General features: G+C 34.5%; 1 protein-coding gene across 1 annotated transcript; it reads left to right on the top strand.

Annotated features, from left to right (window-relative positions):
• The first annotated feature begins 3,124 nt into the window (after window positions 1-3,124).
• LOC127739386 (zinc finger protein 521-like) lies at window positions 3,125-13,972 on the top strand. The gene is made up of 2 exons (XM_052251107.1): window positions 3,125-3,296; window positions 10,627-13,972. Exon 2 carries the CDS (start codon window positions 10,629-10,631, stop codon window positions 13,245-13,247), a length of 2,619 nt encoding a protein of 872 aa, XP_052107067.1. The 5' UTR covers window positions 3,125-3,296; window positions 10,627-10,628; the 3' UTR covers window positions 13,248-13,972.
• The last annotated feature ends 2,463 nt before the right edge of the window (window positions 13,973-16,435 follow it).

The following is a 16,435-nucleotide window of genomic DNA, read 5'->3' as shown; positions in this document are numbered from 1 at the left end:
ACGATACTGTTGTCAGGTCATTAAAGATTGCATATTTTGGCTTTAATATTGATTCCCTTATAGGGTCTTTGCTTCGGAATTAAACATATTTATTCTAAAACCAGTTGTTGGCATGACACGGGTTATGTTCTTCTCATATATTTTATGATGGTATAATACTAAACCGCTAACAGGAGGGATTGTGCCTGATATTCATATGATGAAGACATAATCTTTCAATCAGTTTAATTGAGGTCTGGAGCTGGCATGTCAGTAACTGCTAGTAGTCTGTTGTTACTTATGTATTATTGTCATTTTGTTTATTTTCTTTTGTTTCCTATTCTGACATCGGACTCGGACTTCTCTTAAACCGAGTTTTACTGTGCGTACTGTTGTACGTTTTTTTTTTACATTGGCTAGATGTATAGGGGGAGGGTTGAGATCTCAAAAAACATGTTTAACCCCGCCGCATTTTTGCGCCTGTCCCAAGTCGTCAGGAGCCTCTGGCCTTTGTTAGTCTTGTATCATTTTTAATTTTAGTTTCTTGTGTATAATTTGGAGTTTAGTATGACGTCCATTATCACTGAACTAGTATACATATTTGTTTAGGGGCCAGCTGAAGGACGCCTCCGGGTGCGGGAGTTTCTCGCTGCATTGAAGACCCATTGGTGGCCTTCGGCTGTTGTCTGCTCTATGGTCGGGTTGTTGTCTCCTTGACACATTCCCCATTTCCATTCTCAATTTAATGTCATTCATGAACATCAAATTAGTAATAATCCCACAAACCACCTTTTCATGAAAATGGTTAATATTTGTTTGAACCCGGCAATCAAATCATTATCACATATTGGGAAAAAATGCTTTTTTTTACAAAACGACTTATTAAGACATTTTAACGAAATAAAAAACTAAAAATACAGTACAACAGACCACATCAACTACTAATGACACCCGACTTCTATGACGAAAAAAAAGATCGACACACAAACAAATAACAACGAACAAACACATGGTTCAGAAAACCTGACTTGGTACAGACACAATAATCATGTGGTAGGATTAATCCAGTTTCCGTGCGAACACTCCGACTTTTAGCTATTTAGGCAGTCAGCTACCACCAGGACAACCAACGGCCTGAACAAGGACATAAAAAAACGGTACATGATTTGTGGTCGCTACTATAGGAAGCTAGATAAGGTTTCTAAATCTTTTGGATGGATACTGCAGGTCAAGAACGAAAACTACAAACAACACTCCTCCGAACAGGTATCATCAAATTTAATTGAAATTGAGAGGCAAGTAAGCATTTAAAATCGTCGGTCGGTCGAAATAGAGAACCATTTTACTGAATTAGTGAGTATAATTTAAGAAATTTCCGCGATTTAAAGTATATATTGTTTCAGTGTTTAAAAGTTTTATTAACGACATCACAATAAAGGAGTAAAGGTAAATACTATAAATATTTTTAATTTTTCAAGTTCACAAGAAGTTTTATCTGTACAAATCATTTTGACTCTACGGTTCCAACTTCCTAAGACAAAGTTAACCTTAGTTGGATTTGGATATTCCTTTTAATCCGTTTGGTCAGTTTGTTCTCGAGTATTTGTGTGGGTTTTTTTGGGGTCTATTTTTTAAATTTTGTTTATACCATTTTTCTCTATTCTGTATTATTTAGGTAATTTTTCTCTATTCTGTATTATTTAGGTAATTTTTCTCTATTCTGTATTATTTAGGTAATTTTTCTCTATTCTGTATTATTTAGGTAATTTTTCTCTATTCTTTATTTTCTTTAGGCCATTTTCTCTTATTCTCTATTCTATATATCTTAGCACCTATCTTAGCACCCCCACTATTCTCTATTAATTTTTTTTTTGCCGATTGTTCTCTAATTCTTTTTTTTTTTGCCTTTTATTCTCTATTCTGTAAACCCCTTCAGACCCTCGTTTACCAATCCTAGCTTTGGATTCCTGGTGAACGGAAATTCAGAAAAAAAAGCGCTTCGGAGACACCAAATTTATTAAGTGGTATTTTTCATTTACAGATGCTGATAACAAATGTAGTTGAAAGTAATAAAAAATCTGTTGTATCCAAAAAACCTGTAGAATTTCAAAAAAATAAAAAGATGTGGTATAATTGCCAATGAGACAACTTTCCACCACAGACAATATGACATAGAAGTTAACTACTATGGGTCACCGTACGGCCTTCAACAATGAGCAAAACCCATAACGCATAGTCAAGTCATTTTTGTGTTAATGCAATGTTACGTTCATTAAAGTCTTTACAACAAACACATTCTAGTAACACCGTACAAGTTGTGAAACGTACACGACCAAGGAAAGTTTATTTCAACAAAGAATGGGTATATAATTAGGAATTCGAAGATGCTCATAGATGACATCTAACTAAAACGTACGAACAAACAAAAATGCTATATGTCAACCTATCAAACCCAACCAGTCTGTGTTGACGGAATAAGCATATATGTACATTCATTCACGATATAAAAGGGGGAGAGTGTGTTCACAAGGAAGTCTTGCTGGAAGCTTCTTAAAATATGAACAAACATATGCTTCTCTAAGGGTGTGAGTTAAGAATATATAGTTTTGTTAATTGCAGAGATCAATATCATTTTTCTTTCTATGCATTTGTAATGCAAATTTCAAACCTTGAAGGATAATCATGTGTTCATACGTGTAATTCCCTTGGGGTCTTCCACTAAACAGTTCAATTCAAAAAGTATTTAATATCAATTGACGTTTCTATTACACTATAAAGTGCGTTTTAACATGTTATATAAGTTCTAACAGTTTATACGAGAAAATTCATAAAATCCCAACTGTTTCATCATCTGTGCATAAAAAATCGATGAAAAAGCTGAAAAAGCTTGTTCAATTTGACAAAAACTCATAAACAGTATTAAGAAACTTTATAAGTACATCTTTAAGCAGCAAGCTGACGACTGATTTTTTGCCAATATCCTCAATATCTTATTCAAGACACTCTTTTGTGGAGTAGAATAATCGATTTGCTAGCTTATACAAAGCAATATTAGCTGATTCTAAGTAAGACTATAAGCCATCCATCAATATCATTTTATTCACAAGCAGACGACTAGGTTTCCGCGTGTTGCCTTGGGGCCAATCAACCGACTGTGCGCAGTACAACAGCATGATTTGATATAATGCCAAGCTAATACTTGTACACTCTCAGTCTACTTAGCTAGTGAGAACGATATAGGTGAATAAAGTGAGAACAGAGCAAACACTATTAACGAAAAAGTCGGTCAGCAGAGTTCACTACTAGATCCATCAACGGTAAGATACTTTTTATAACATATTTTGTTAACTTTACACACTTTTTGTTGTTTTCAGATACTTTAAAAAGATTTTTTTTAAATAAGTAAACAATGAAGTTCTGATGTAGTTCAGATAGGTAAAGTTGTAAAGTACATTAAAGTCTGCTCACTAATTCATGTGTTGTACAAAGTATTTATTAAGGTCGATGTATTACAATATTTTTATATAGATCAATGTGCTTCGAGGACATTATGTATATTCAAGCTATTTGTTATTCATTTCTGTAGAATTTTGAGCTACTTTGTCTTTATTATTGACTAAACATTATATGGGATAAGACATATATATTCAGAATGATACTTTAGATAAAAAGTTTACAGCGTGCACTGATAAAGTAATATGATCTGGCGCGTTAAAGCATATGGTACGTCTGCTGTAAAGTTGATTATAAGCAGACATATCTCTATACGTCACGACCTCGCCTTTGAATTTGTGAGTGTGTAAGCTGCTTAAGTTTTATTTTTGGCAAAGAGGCCGTTTTATATTGATTCGACAAAGGTCATTAATAACTTTAATACGAAGTTGTCAACAAGTAATGCGTTTACAAATACAAGTAAATGCAATTGTTATGTTATAATGTTTCTAGAGGCCTTAAGTGTACGTCTTGAAAAATTATATTAATTGCAGCATAATATGCGAATTCAATATGCAAATATAAGCGACAAGAAGTCAAACATTTACAAAAGCAAAACTTTATTGCAGAAATATGTCATCTTGACTTTTATGTTGTCGAATAGAAATGGATTATTTACGGGCCATTACTCATTGTTCATTAACTTAAGAAGCCGATCTGTTTTCTTTCGTGTATAAACTACATTGATTTATAAATATGTTCATCTATATGTGTATTGTTATTGTGACAAAGGTTATTAAAGATATCAAACACTTAAGAACATTCACTAGGACCAGCGATTAATATCACAAAAAAATCGTAAGAGAAGAACTACTCATAAGTCATGAACTTTTCATGCAGGGTAACATCTTCAAAGATTTGAAATTAAAGATTATTGTGAAAATAGCCCCAGTGCTTTGATTTGAGATTTGCTTTTATATATATTTTGTTGACGATAAATTTTCCTCTATTATTTGTATACGGCAGCTTCAACTGTGTTATTCATTCGAGTTACCTGTCCTTGCGAGGTACTTTAATTTGCCTGTCGATTTTCTTAGACAACCAGTTCTAAAAAATTAAACTTGTTTTTGCAAACTGGAAATTTCCCGAAGCGAGATCGATATACAACCAATACCGTCCATAAATTGAATTAGATACCGTAGCCCTCAAGTAATGAGTATGTAAAAAAAGAACATTTGACCACGGGGTGTTTATAAATTATCATTTTTATGACATAACAAAATAACTTCCGACATTATGATTTATTTCATTTATTTTACGACAAGTTGTCATTTAAGACTGTTCCTGATATTTCAATCAAATTATATACACCTATATAACTAGTGATTACCAAATAGGCTTTAAGCTATGTCAAGATCATTACTCTCATTTTGAATATTTTCTAGTTGCCTTAATATTAAGATTTATAACAACAACTTAGCATTTAATTTTCTCATAAACCAGTTTCACAAAGGTCTGGACATATAACCAAGATGAAGTTAATTGCATTGACGCACAAAGCGTAAGCCCCCTTTTATTTGGAAAGTATATCTTTTTTTTTTTGGGCATAAAATCGTCCAATTATTTTTACCCGATCCACTCGGCGGATTATTAACGTTTTCGTCAACTACAATCCTGGATCAGTTCCTGGTTCATATAGATTTTGTTACTACTTGTTGTCAAATGAAAAAAAGCACTGATCCATCCTATAAACAAAAACCAAAAGGTTCGTAATCTGAATTGAAATAAGATTACCAAGGCATGCTTTTATGAGTGTTAACGTGCTTAAATGTGCTGCAGATTTAAAAGAAAAAGGAACTAACGTGATGAAATCGTTTCAAAAACATACGTAGAACTGTTAACTGACGTGAAAATTAAGTACTAAAAAAAAATATTTCGACGTTAAATCTAGATTTTTTTTGCGAAGAGAGGACTGAGTATGCAATACTAACTTTAAGTCTGTTCATAGGCATTCTATTTTTTAATTAAAATTTCAGATTTTAAATTTACTTTTAAATAAATTGTTAAACTGGATTTTTTTTCCTCATTATGCTCGAACGTATGATTTATGTTTTATTTAGTTTTGACATCATGTCAGATGATTTTGTTTCATATGTTTCAATTGAATTATGTCTATCTATAAATTAATAAGACTTTAGTGTCTCTTGTAATGTTATATATCTAATTCGTTTGTCAGCCGTCAGTAAAAAAAAACTAAGAATTTTATTTTTTTTAAATTGTTAAGTTTGTTGTTACAAAATAATTTGAAAGTAAAAAGGAAAAAAAAAGAAGATTTTATTACAATGTAATATTTTAAAACTAAGAATTGTTCATGTGTTTTTGAAATTTAATTTTGCGAAACACAACATAAAGCTACAGCTCTCTTGGAAAAAAATTGAATTCAGAAGGTTTGGGGCTTTTTTTTCGAACTCATTTATTCATATCATCATATTGCATGTACCCTCTTAAACGTTTAACTTAAACTTACATTTGAAACAGTAATAGGGTTAGATATACGATGTGCTAGCTAAAAATAGATTAGGAGACAATTCAGAAAACGAACAGACGGACAAACACAAAACTATGATACCATGTTTCCATTTAGTATCATTATCTATACTTTTCCACATTCTAACGTTTTGAACAGCTCAATCATTTTCCACGTTTTTGTTTTCTTTAGCAAGGGCTCAAATTTTAAAAACGTGACTTATTTGACAATTAAGACATATAAGTGTTTCTTTTACGAAACCATAACGTAGTGGCAAGTAGCCCCACTTGAAGAGCTTGTCTATATTAAGACTTACTGAATAAGTACCTTGAAAACGAAGTACATGTAGACGTGTGCACATGTTAAACTTTGTGTCTTTAAAACTATCCATTATCATAAATACTTAAAATGTAGTGTTAATGAATTTGTTTATTTGTTAACATAACTTTGATAGTGGTCTGCTGAACAATGGATATAGATATAAATGTTTTGAAATAAGTAAAAAGTACGACATGTTTTTCTGGAGTCATCAGGTACATTCACTTGAGACTAATGTTTTGAAACGTAATATGATTTGAAAAAAGATGTCGACAAGGAATTTTAGTTCGAATCTTAAGAAGAAGAAGAATAAATTAGCAACCAAAAGCGGGCTTATATATAGAAATCTGTACTTTGGGTTTGTTCCATGTTGAAGCCAACAGGGCGGTAACAGAGCCGTAATTCGGCTGAAAAAGCTTCCAAATTCGATTTAAAATTTGAAAAAAATACATGCCGACTAGTCACTTTAGTACTATATATAAAGTGTGTATACACAGAAACTATGAAATTGTGCAGAATAAGGAGAAAGTCAGGTTGAAAAAAGATACTTAATTCTAAAAAAAAATGGACTTGTGATAACAAAACCAAAATGGTCACATATATCTGGACACAAAACTACTAAAAACAAAACCAAAATGTAGGGCCATGGTCACATATATCTGGACACAAAACTACTAAAAACAAAACCAAAATGTAGGGCCATGGTCACATATATATGGACACAAAACTACTAAAGCTATGTAGCAAACAATGTTGACGAGACAAGGACAAAAACATCAACCTCCTAAAAATAGCGAGGTTAGATATCGATAAATTTTTAACACTTTTGGACTGAATCGTAAGACCTAAGTAAAATAGGATCCCTATTATAGTACTTGTACCTACCCATTGTGTGTTTTGTTAATTTGTTGTCGTCCTGAACATGCATGCAATATTTGCCACTGGACGTAAAGCAAACAATATCAATCAATCAAACGATAATCGACCAATAATTGTCGTGAATAACATCGAATTACCGAACGGACAAGGATATACCATTACCATTCTCGAAGATGATGACTGTAAAAATTTGGTGTTCCCGTGGCAAATAGTACATGGAAAACGGAACAGCTACAAAGTTATGTAATATGAACATCATTCTACTCTGTTCTTAACCCACTCAATGAGCCAGACTAATAACATGTGCTATTTCACAAGGTAACAGTCAAACCGGGTGTCGAACCCACGATCTCCCAAACTCCGCCGCATCATCAAGGAAAATAATTAAAAAAAAACCGACTGTCTTAATACAGACGGAATGATCGATTCGATTAAAAAAATAATTTTATGTCAGTTGTTGGAATTTTGTTGAATATAAATTATTAATTGTCTCGCCATCGACAAACGTCAAGAAGCGAGGCAAAGGTGTTTCAGTTTTTGTGGCGTTATTGGGTCAATGTTTTTTTAATATCTGTTTCAGGATAATATTAATATTTGGTATACATATACGTTGGCATTCATGCAGCTCAAGTGTGTGCAATGAAACTCTCTTACCTCAGTCATTATCATAGTTCTTTTTTTCAAATGACTAAAATCTTTATATTGTTCCAACGTTCGACTTTATAATTAGTTTTGACACAAAGTACATCACATGTATTTTATTTATAGCAAGTTTAGATTTTGTGCTCCTTCTCCAAGGACGTGTATAACGAAATTCGAAGTGCATTACTATCAAAACAGCTAAGAGGGTCTTGATGGGCGGTCCTTCATTTCTTTAATTTTTGTCTCGCCTTGACGGAGTCAAAAAGCGAGACATAGGTCTGCTGTTTCCGGCGTCGGCGGCGGCGGCGTCAACAATGTATTAGTTTGCGATTAGGTCTAGATTATGGTGAACCACTAGTGGTAGGTCAATGATATTTGGTATGCAGTTGTATTAGCATTGGCACATCTCGTAACCATGGATATTATTTGGCCCCGTCCCCTCAGTCATGGTCTATTGACTTTGAAACTTTGCTTCGTTTACATGTATTAGTTTGTGATTAGGTCAGTTTATGGGAAAATACTAGTGGTAAGTCAATGATATTTAGTATGCAGTTGTATAAGCATTGGCATATCTCATTTCCATGGAGAATATTTAGTTATTAACCCTCAGTCATGGTCTATTGACTTTGAAACTTTTGCTTAGTTTACATGTATTAGTTTGTGATTAGGTCAGTTTAAGATGAACCATTAATGTCAAGTCAATGATATTTGATATGCAAATGTATTGGCATTTGCAAGTTTCATTTCCATGGAGATTAAATAGCCCCACCCCTCATCATGGTTCATTGACTCTGAAACTTTTACATAGTTTACAAGTTAATGTTTGTGTTTAGGTTTGTTTAAAGGGAACGACTTATAATAAGTTAATGGTATTTGGTTTGCAGTTGTATTAGCATTGGCACATCTCATTTCGATGGAGATTGTTTAGCCATGTACCTTCAGTCATGGTTCATCGACTTTGAATATTTGCATAACTTACATGTTAAAGTATTGCTATTTTAATTTCAACATTTGCATTATCAAAATTACAAAAAGGCGAGACATATCTCTGTGATAACAGTTTATCTTTATTTTTTTGTCAATTATCTCTTTTCTTTATTTTTTTGGTCCATCATCTCTTTTCTTTATTTTTTGGTCCATTATCGCTTTTTTATTTATTTTTTGGTCCATTATCTTTTTCCTTTATGTTTGGTTCATTATCTCTATATTTTTGCCCATTATTTTCTATTCTGTAAACTCCGATCCACACCCTCATCGAAGACAGTGAATTCAATATTATAGACCAGCCATTTAATACATATGCGGTTATAGGAAACATCAGTCCCAGCAATCACGGTTGCATTTAATGGAAAAAGGGGATTTTGTGACAACCCCACTTAAGATATTTTTTACAGGTTTTTTTTTATAACATTATGAATACAGATTACTCACTTTTTTTGTTGACGGAAACCTAAATTTTAATAAAAAATAAATCTCGTACATTATCACTAAAGTTGAGAGCACCCTAATTGATGTACTTAGATGGTCCATATTTGTACTTGATTTTAATTAATAACTGTATTCAAAACATGTTACAGGGGGGTCATATGTTGCATTACATGCAGTTACTCTATTGATTAGGTATCGAATTTTCAGTTTGAGCTGGTGTAGTGGGAAAGACTTTAGATTTTCTATAAAATTTTTTAATGTTTTAGCATTGAAACAACTACTAAAATCTTGGGAAAATTTATACCAATATAGAATAAAGATAAGAAGATTTGGTATGATTGCCAATGAGACAACTCTCCATCAGAGACCAATTGACGTAGAAGTTAAACCAACTATAAGTCATTGTACGGCCTTCAACAATGAGCAAAACCGATACCGCATAGTAAGCTATAATATGTCCCGAAATGACAAATGTAAAACAATTCAAACGAGAAAACTAAAGACATTACTGTTATCTTTAACTCATACTTTAATCGGATTCATTTTTTTCTCAATCCCGAAGGTCGACTAACTTTGCAGAGTGTCAATTTTGGTCTCGTCCTAAATATGCTGGAAATATTTGTCACTGAAAATAAACAAGCAAAAATCAATAATTTTTGTCTTGTATGTGACGAATGTCACGACTGCGAGACAAATGTGTGCAATACATCCGATAGGTGGCGACGGCGGTGTTGGCTTTTTATATAAAGCTTCCCATTTTAGCAGGTAGAATGTATAGATTATCGGGTTTTCTACACATTGATATCGTAAAATATCAGCCGCGAGCCACAATGTGAACCTTTTTGGCGACTGAGCGCAGCGAACGAGCTAAAAAGCTTCACATTGTGTCGAGCGGCTGATATTTTACGATAATATCTATACGAAGAAAACCCGATTATCTGTTTATCGTTCTATTACTGCATGATCTTTTTTCCCTCCCTAAGACAGTTTTATACTTGACGAAAGCAAGCTTGATAACGTCTCCTCACACATTGTGACGTTGCTGATAACTTCTCCTCAGACATTGTGACGTCACTGATAATGCCTGCTCTCGTCTCAAAGCTGTGATACGAGAATTACAGAGCGACTGAGCAGGGTGATATAGGCGTAGGGAAGGACGATAAATACTTAATATCTGGTATACAAATGCCTAATAATGTAAAGTTGACCGTTATTCTTAACCTTGTTTGATGGTTCAACCGGACGCTTACAACTGTGTTCTTATCCCAGATTTCTTCCCAGTTATCATGAGTAATAAGGCAACTTTATTTGATAAATAGAATCATTGCAATGTATACACCTACAGGGTCAAAAGTGACAAAACGCCTGTCCACTCAATCCGTTCACCTTACCTTGACCTCATTTTACATTTTTCATTTTAGAAATGGACGAGGACTACCCGGAGACAATTAATGGAGTTTGTATTAAAGTAGAACCCCACAGTCCGGCAGTCATGTCAAAAGATACCAGATTCGACGAAAGTTTCTCCCGCCAAAAGTCCTCTTTCGAAAATGGAACAAGTGAATATTCGTCATCAGGCCACAATGAAAAAGTTGCCATAGATTTAAATGGACGTCAAACACCCTCATACAGCCATTCATCGTCTGAATTTTCGGGATCTGGTTTTGGTTTTGGTCAGTCGACTTGTTATGATAATCTGAGAAAACCTACATCGCCAGCATTCTCAGATGAACTTAAAGGTGGAATGTCTTCATTGGATTCTAATTACAACACCTCCACACCGTCGATAAAGGATTCCATGTCACCGCGCGTTCCACTGTCATATCATATGTCGAAAGGTGCACCGCCATCAATGCTTGGTGACAGTATATATAGCTACGCCTCTTTTAATGAGAACAATTACTCTAAAATTAACATGAGGTTAAAAACTCAAACAAATGGGAACGATTTTGATGAAACAGACTCTAAACTTAATTTGACATATCCAGGAACAGCTAGACCGATTGGCAAAAAAGCACATCTTCCAAAACGTTACAAATGCGCAATGTGCGCCTATAAAACTAGATATAAATCTGATCTGAACCGTCATGTCCGGAAACACGCAGTTGCAGGATATAATTGCGACATATGTAACATGCCATTTAAAACAGTTGGAAATGTAGAATTCCATAAAAGAAGAGAACATGCTGATACATATGTTGCTGCAAAACAGGAGAAAAAACCGAAATTTAACTGTAAATTGTGTACTTTTGGAACCATGCAAAGTTCTGAGCTAACTCGTCATGTTCGAAAACATTACATTGCAAAGTTCACATGCACTTTATGTAATCGTCCTTTCATGTCATCTGGTAGTCTTGTTCATCATGAGAGATCTTATCATAATATGAATAACAAAGATACCCCTCAGACTGGCGAAAACGGCGATCAAGCTGCTGAACAAAATGGCGATCACACGGAACCGATAATAGAAAGTGATGACGAGAACTACCAGACCAGTACAAATAAAGAACAAAGCCAAACAGATAACAGTCAAAATATGCCAATGAATAATGAATATGAAAAATCAAATGGAGACACCAATAGTTTGTCCAAAACTATTGCAGCGGTATCAACAAACGGTAATACTTTCCCAAATGACAACGATTTAGAAAATAAAGAGGATGAGATGGAGGTTAGAACACAGGACAAACCGTTAACAAATGGGTTCCATGATGAATCCAAATGTGATGATGGTATTGCCAAACACAAATGTCAGTTTTGTAACAAATCTTTCGGGCGGAAACTTGTATTGGACTATCACTTGAAAAACATTCACAAAATGAAAATAAGGGAAGACGACAGTGCTTTCTTAGAATATGATGACGACTATGACTTGGCACTGGATATGTCTATCCAGGAACTTGAAAACAGTGAATCTCCTACACAAGATGCAAAAGTTCATAGACATGTTGATCGGGAAGATTACAAGCACATGCGTCATCAGTGTCCATTCTGTGCATATGCAACCAACTATAAAAGTACATATGATCGTCACGTGAAAAAACATGATTTAGAGTGTCATATTTGTCACGTTTGTAGAATGCCGTTTATCACATATGGACACATGCAGCGTCATATCCGTGACAATCATCCAGAATATCACCTTAGTCTGATAAGTCAGTCCAATTCCGAAAAAGGTATTTCATCAGCAAAAGATGAAATGAATAGCAATGGAAAGCCGCCGCTTAAAATGGCCTTTAAGCGAGATATCGATAGACCTTTTCAGTCCGGTGTAGCTAATTATCAGGCCGTATCATTAAATGGTCACGCAGACGTCAATAAAAACTTTTGTCCCGTAGTTCCTTCGAAACGAAAGAAACATCCACCAATCCAACGTCCAATGGAACCTGGAGTATCGATAGAACGGCCTACAACTGGAAGGTTTGCAAAATTAGTTTCGGATTTCGACGATTTCGCTTCCCGTCCGTTTGCATGTGCTTTATGCTTCTTTAGGACACGTAGTGTTGATGAGTTGACAAAACACACGCAAAACCATTTAACAGGATGTAACCCGCAGCCAGTTCCAGACACAGCGCGGTTTAACATGGCGTTTATGCAACAGTTCCAGAACAAACTGGCACCGAAGATAGAGCGCCCTGAACCTATACGACCGACTATACAACACAGTGCAAGTTTTAGAAAACCCAATAACAAATTACAAGATGTAATATCAAAACTTTGGAATGAACCAAAACCAGCTGTCAAAATGGAAGAAGAACCAGAGGAGGAAGAAGACAGTACTCATAACATCTCAGATTCTATCGTTCCAACTTTCTCTGTCCACTATCGAAAGGACAAAACCAACCTCACTCGACCATACTTATGTCTGTTGTGTCGAAAAAGATTTAGATTATTGACAATTTTGAAGCAGCATTTCCGACAAACCCACAGTGAATCACAAATAAACACAAAATCGTATACATGTAGTATCTGCGGCGAGCTGTTTCATAGTCCTGTACTGTTGCAAGAGCATCATGATTTTCAGCACAAAATGCAATCATAGAAAATTACGTATTGATTCCGACTGTCATGTTAGATAATGGTTAATTTACATGCTAAAATACACTTAATTGTTTGTTCATATAACTAGATGGAACATAAAATAGCAATACTACAAACACTTAAACTTGAGTTGGAGAAGTTCAACTTACCGTGTGGTGAACTCCGTTTCCAAGGTTGCTACTTGAACATCAATAGTTCAGCTTCAATACAATGCTGGGTAGATCGTTTCCAAAGCATCAAGAATGATCACTAAAACGTAACCGATTTTGTTGCATCAGTTGGTTAGTTGACACAAGTTATACGGTAACGTATTGGCACATAACATATGCACTCTCAAGTCATGCGAATGTAAAATATTGTTCGTTGAGTCCTCTAGTATTCAGTGTATAAATGAATTGTGATTGTATATATATAAATAATATGTGACAAAGCTTGTTTCTTATGGTGCTTTCGTAACATCTCGCATGTAACGTGCTTAAATTAACAATTAAAATCACTTCATTTTGAATTGATAATGTGGTAAAAATGTAAAGTATACATATAGTTGATAAACTCTCTGTACAAATGTTGAATAATTTTGTGTTGAAATTTCTGTAAATAAGTTGAATATTTTTTTGTTATTCCGTCGGATGCATTTGTTGACAAACATAGCCAGTATTACATGTCTACAAAATATATATTCCAGTGTATATATGTTCGTTTAAAATTAAAACTTGTTAATAATTATCTTTTATTTGAAATCAATGATTCGTGTTCATCTAATTCATCGAAGACCAAATGAAACCATCTCGTAGTACTAGTATATAACGTAAAAGTGTGGTTATTTATCCTGAGCCCCTCTATATATGAATTGCATGAGATGTGGCTTAACCACCAGTGAGACAGCAATCCAACATAGACAGCTAAGTTTTTCCAAATACAGCTAAACGACGATTCCCATTAGTAGAGCAAGAACCACGTCATACCTTCTTGAACACTGAGATTAACCCAAGCTTTTACCGTAGGTTGTTCTTTGTGATCTATTATTTTTCAGTGCCTGTTTTGTTACGTTGATCATTGTCATGTCTGACATGTCTATCCCTTGCCTTGAAAAAACTCCATACTTTCATCGCAAGTTTTCGCATTCTGTCATCTTATAGGGTTAGATAGTTTACATGTACCAATTGACATCTATATAGTGAAGTCTTTATCGACGACGAACTACCGGATGATAACTTGGGTAACACGACGGTCGGATGTCCCGAGTGGACCAGGAATCGATAACCCTTTGGGGTATTTGAGTTTACATCCGTTTTGAGTTGGGTTTGTGTTGCTCATTCTTTAGGTTTCTTCATTCTTTAGGTTTCTGTGTAATGTTATACTCTCATTCTTTAGGTTCTGTGTAATGTTATACGCTCATCTCTTTTTGTCACTGTGTTGTCTGTTCTTCGTGGACTAATTACACTGATTGTTCTTTTTGATATTCGTGATTGGTGATCAACAAACAAACAAACAAAAACCACATTAACATTAAGGTTTTATCACTAGTACGATGCTAAGATACCGTAATAATTGTCAACAATACTCATTGTATATAATGACGTATACGTGTCCGTCTGACAAGATTCATCGGACCTTGACCTGATTTTTATAGTTCATTGGTCTATCTTAAGTTTTCGTGATAAGGTTCGTCTATCAGACACTATGTGAAATAGGTCAAACGTATTCCGTGTATAAAATGTCGTAAGGTGTAGATTTCCGCCCGACAGAGTTCATCTGACCTTGACCTCAAATTTTTGTTTTCCTTGGTCCGTTTATCGGATAATTTAAGCACTAAAGGTCAACTAAATTTGGTAATGAAGTGATTTTAAGATGTTCATGCATGTATGGCAGGGTTCAACTGACCCTGACCTCATTTTCATGGTTTATAAGTCAGTGTTGTTTGCAGGGTCAAGTCCATATCCAAGATACAAGATTGGAAACGGGGAATGTGTCAAAGAGACAACAACCCGACCTCAGAGCAGAAAACAGCCCGATGCCACCAATGAGACTTCATGAACCCGGAGACCGGCTTCAGTTGGTCCTTTGACAATAATGTATACTAGTTCAGCGAAATGAACGCCACACTAAATTCCGAAACATATAAATGAATCAAAATCAAAACAAGAGGCTCGAAGCTCCCAAGAGCCTAGGTCACTCACCTGGAATTATTTGTGAAGATCATGCCTCCATGGTTATTTTCTGTTTAATATATATTAATGTGTGTTTAAACATCTATCATAGTTTCTGCAGAAAACTAAAAAAAAGGTAAACATATTTTTTCAATGGCAATAACTCCTATAAAGATTCGATTGACATTTTCGGTCATGTTTGACTATAGACTCAGTTGATATTTTCGGTCATGTTTGACTAAAGACTCAGTAGATATTTTCGGTCATGTTTGACTAATTTGTTGGTTTTACTTTGTTGAACATTTTTGTTGTTTGAAGTTTCTCTCTATCTATCACAAAAACTACAAAAACTGGTAATAAACTGTTATCACAGAGATATGTCTCGCCTTTTTGTAATATTGATAATGCAAATGTTGAACTTAAAATAGCAATACTTTAACATGTAAGTTATGCAAATATTCAAAGTCGATGAACCATGACTGAAGGTACATGGCTAAACAATCTCCATGGAATGAGATATGCCAATGCTAATACAACTGCATACCAAATACCATTGACTCATTATAAGTCGTTCCCTTTAAACGAACATAAACACAAAAATTAACTTGTAAACTATGTAAAAGTTTCAAAGTCAATGAACCATGATGAGGGGTGGGGCTATATAATCTCCATGGAACGATACTTGCAAATGCCAATAAATTTGCTTACCAAATATCATTGACTTAACATTAGCAGTTCATCTTAAACTGATCTAATCACAAACTAATACATGTAAACTAAGCAAATGTTTCAAAGTAAATAGACCATGGCTGAGGGGGCGGGTCAAATATTCTCCATGGAAATGAGATGTGCTAATGCTTATACAACTGAACACCAATTAACATTGGCCTACCACAAATGGTTTCCCTTGAACTGACCTAATCACAAACTAATACATGTTAATTTAGCAAAATTTTCAGTCTATAGACCATGACTAAGGAGGTGGAGCCAAATAATCTCCATGGAAATGAGATATGCCAATGCTTATACAACTGCATAC

Source organism: Mytilus californianus, unplaced genomic scaffold (assembly GCF_021869535.1).
Source record: "Mytilus californianus isolate M0D057914Y unplaced genomic scaffold, xbMytCali1.0.p SCAF_4, whole genome shotgun sequence".
NCBI classification, from domain to species: domain Eukaryota; kingdom Metazoa; phylum Mollusca; class Bivalvia; order Mytilida; family Mytilidae; genus Mytilus; species Mytilus californianus.
The sequence above is the reverse complement of the archived record's forward strand: the minus strand, read 5'-3'. Positions and strand labels throughout refer to the sequence as shown.

Coding starts and splice junctions, on each gene's coding strand:
- LOC127739386 (XM_052251107.1), top strand. CDS start 10,629: ATGGACGAGGACTACCCGGAGACAATTAATGGAGTTTGTATTAAAGTA.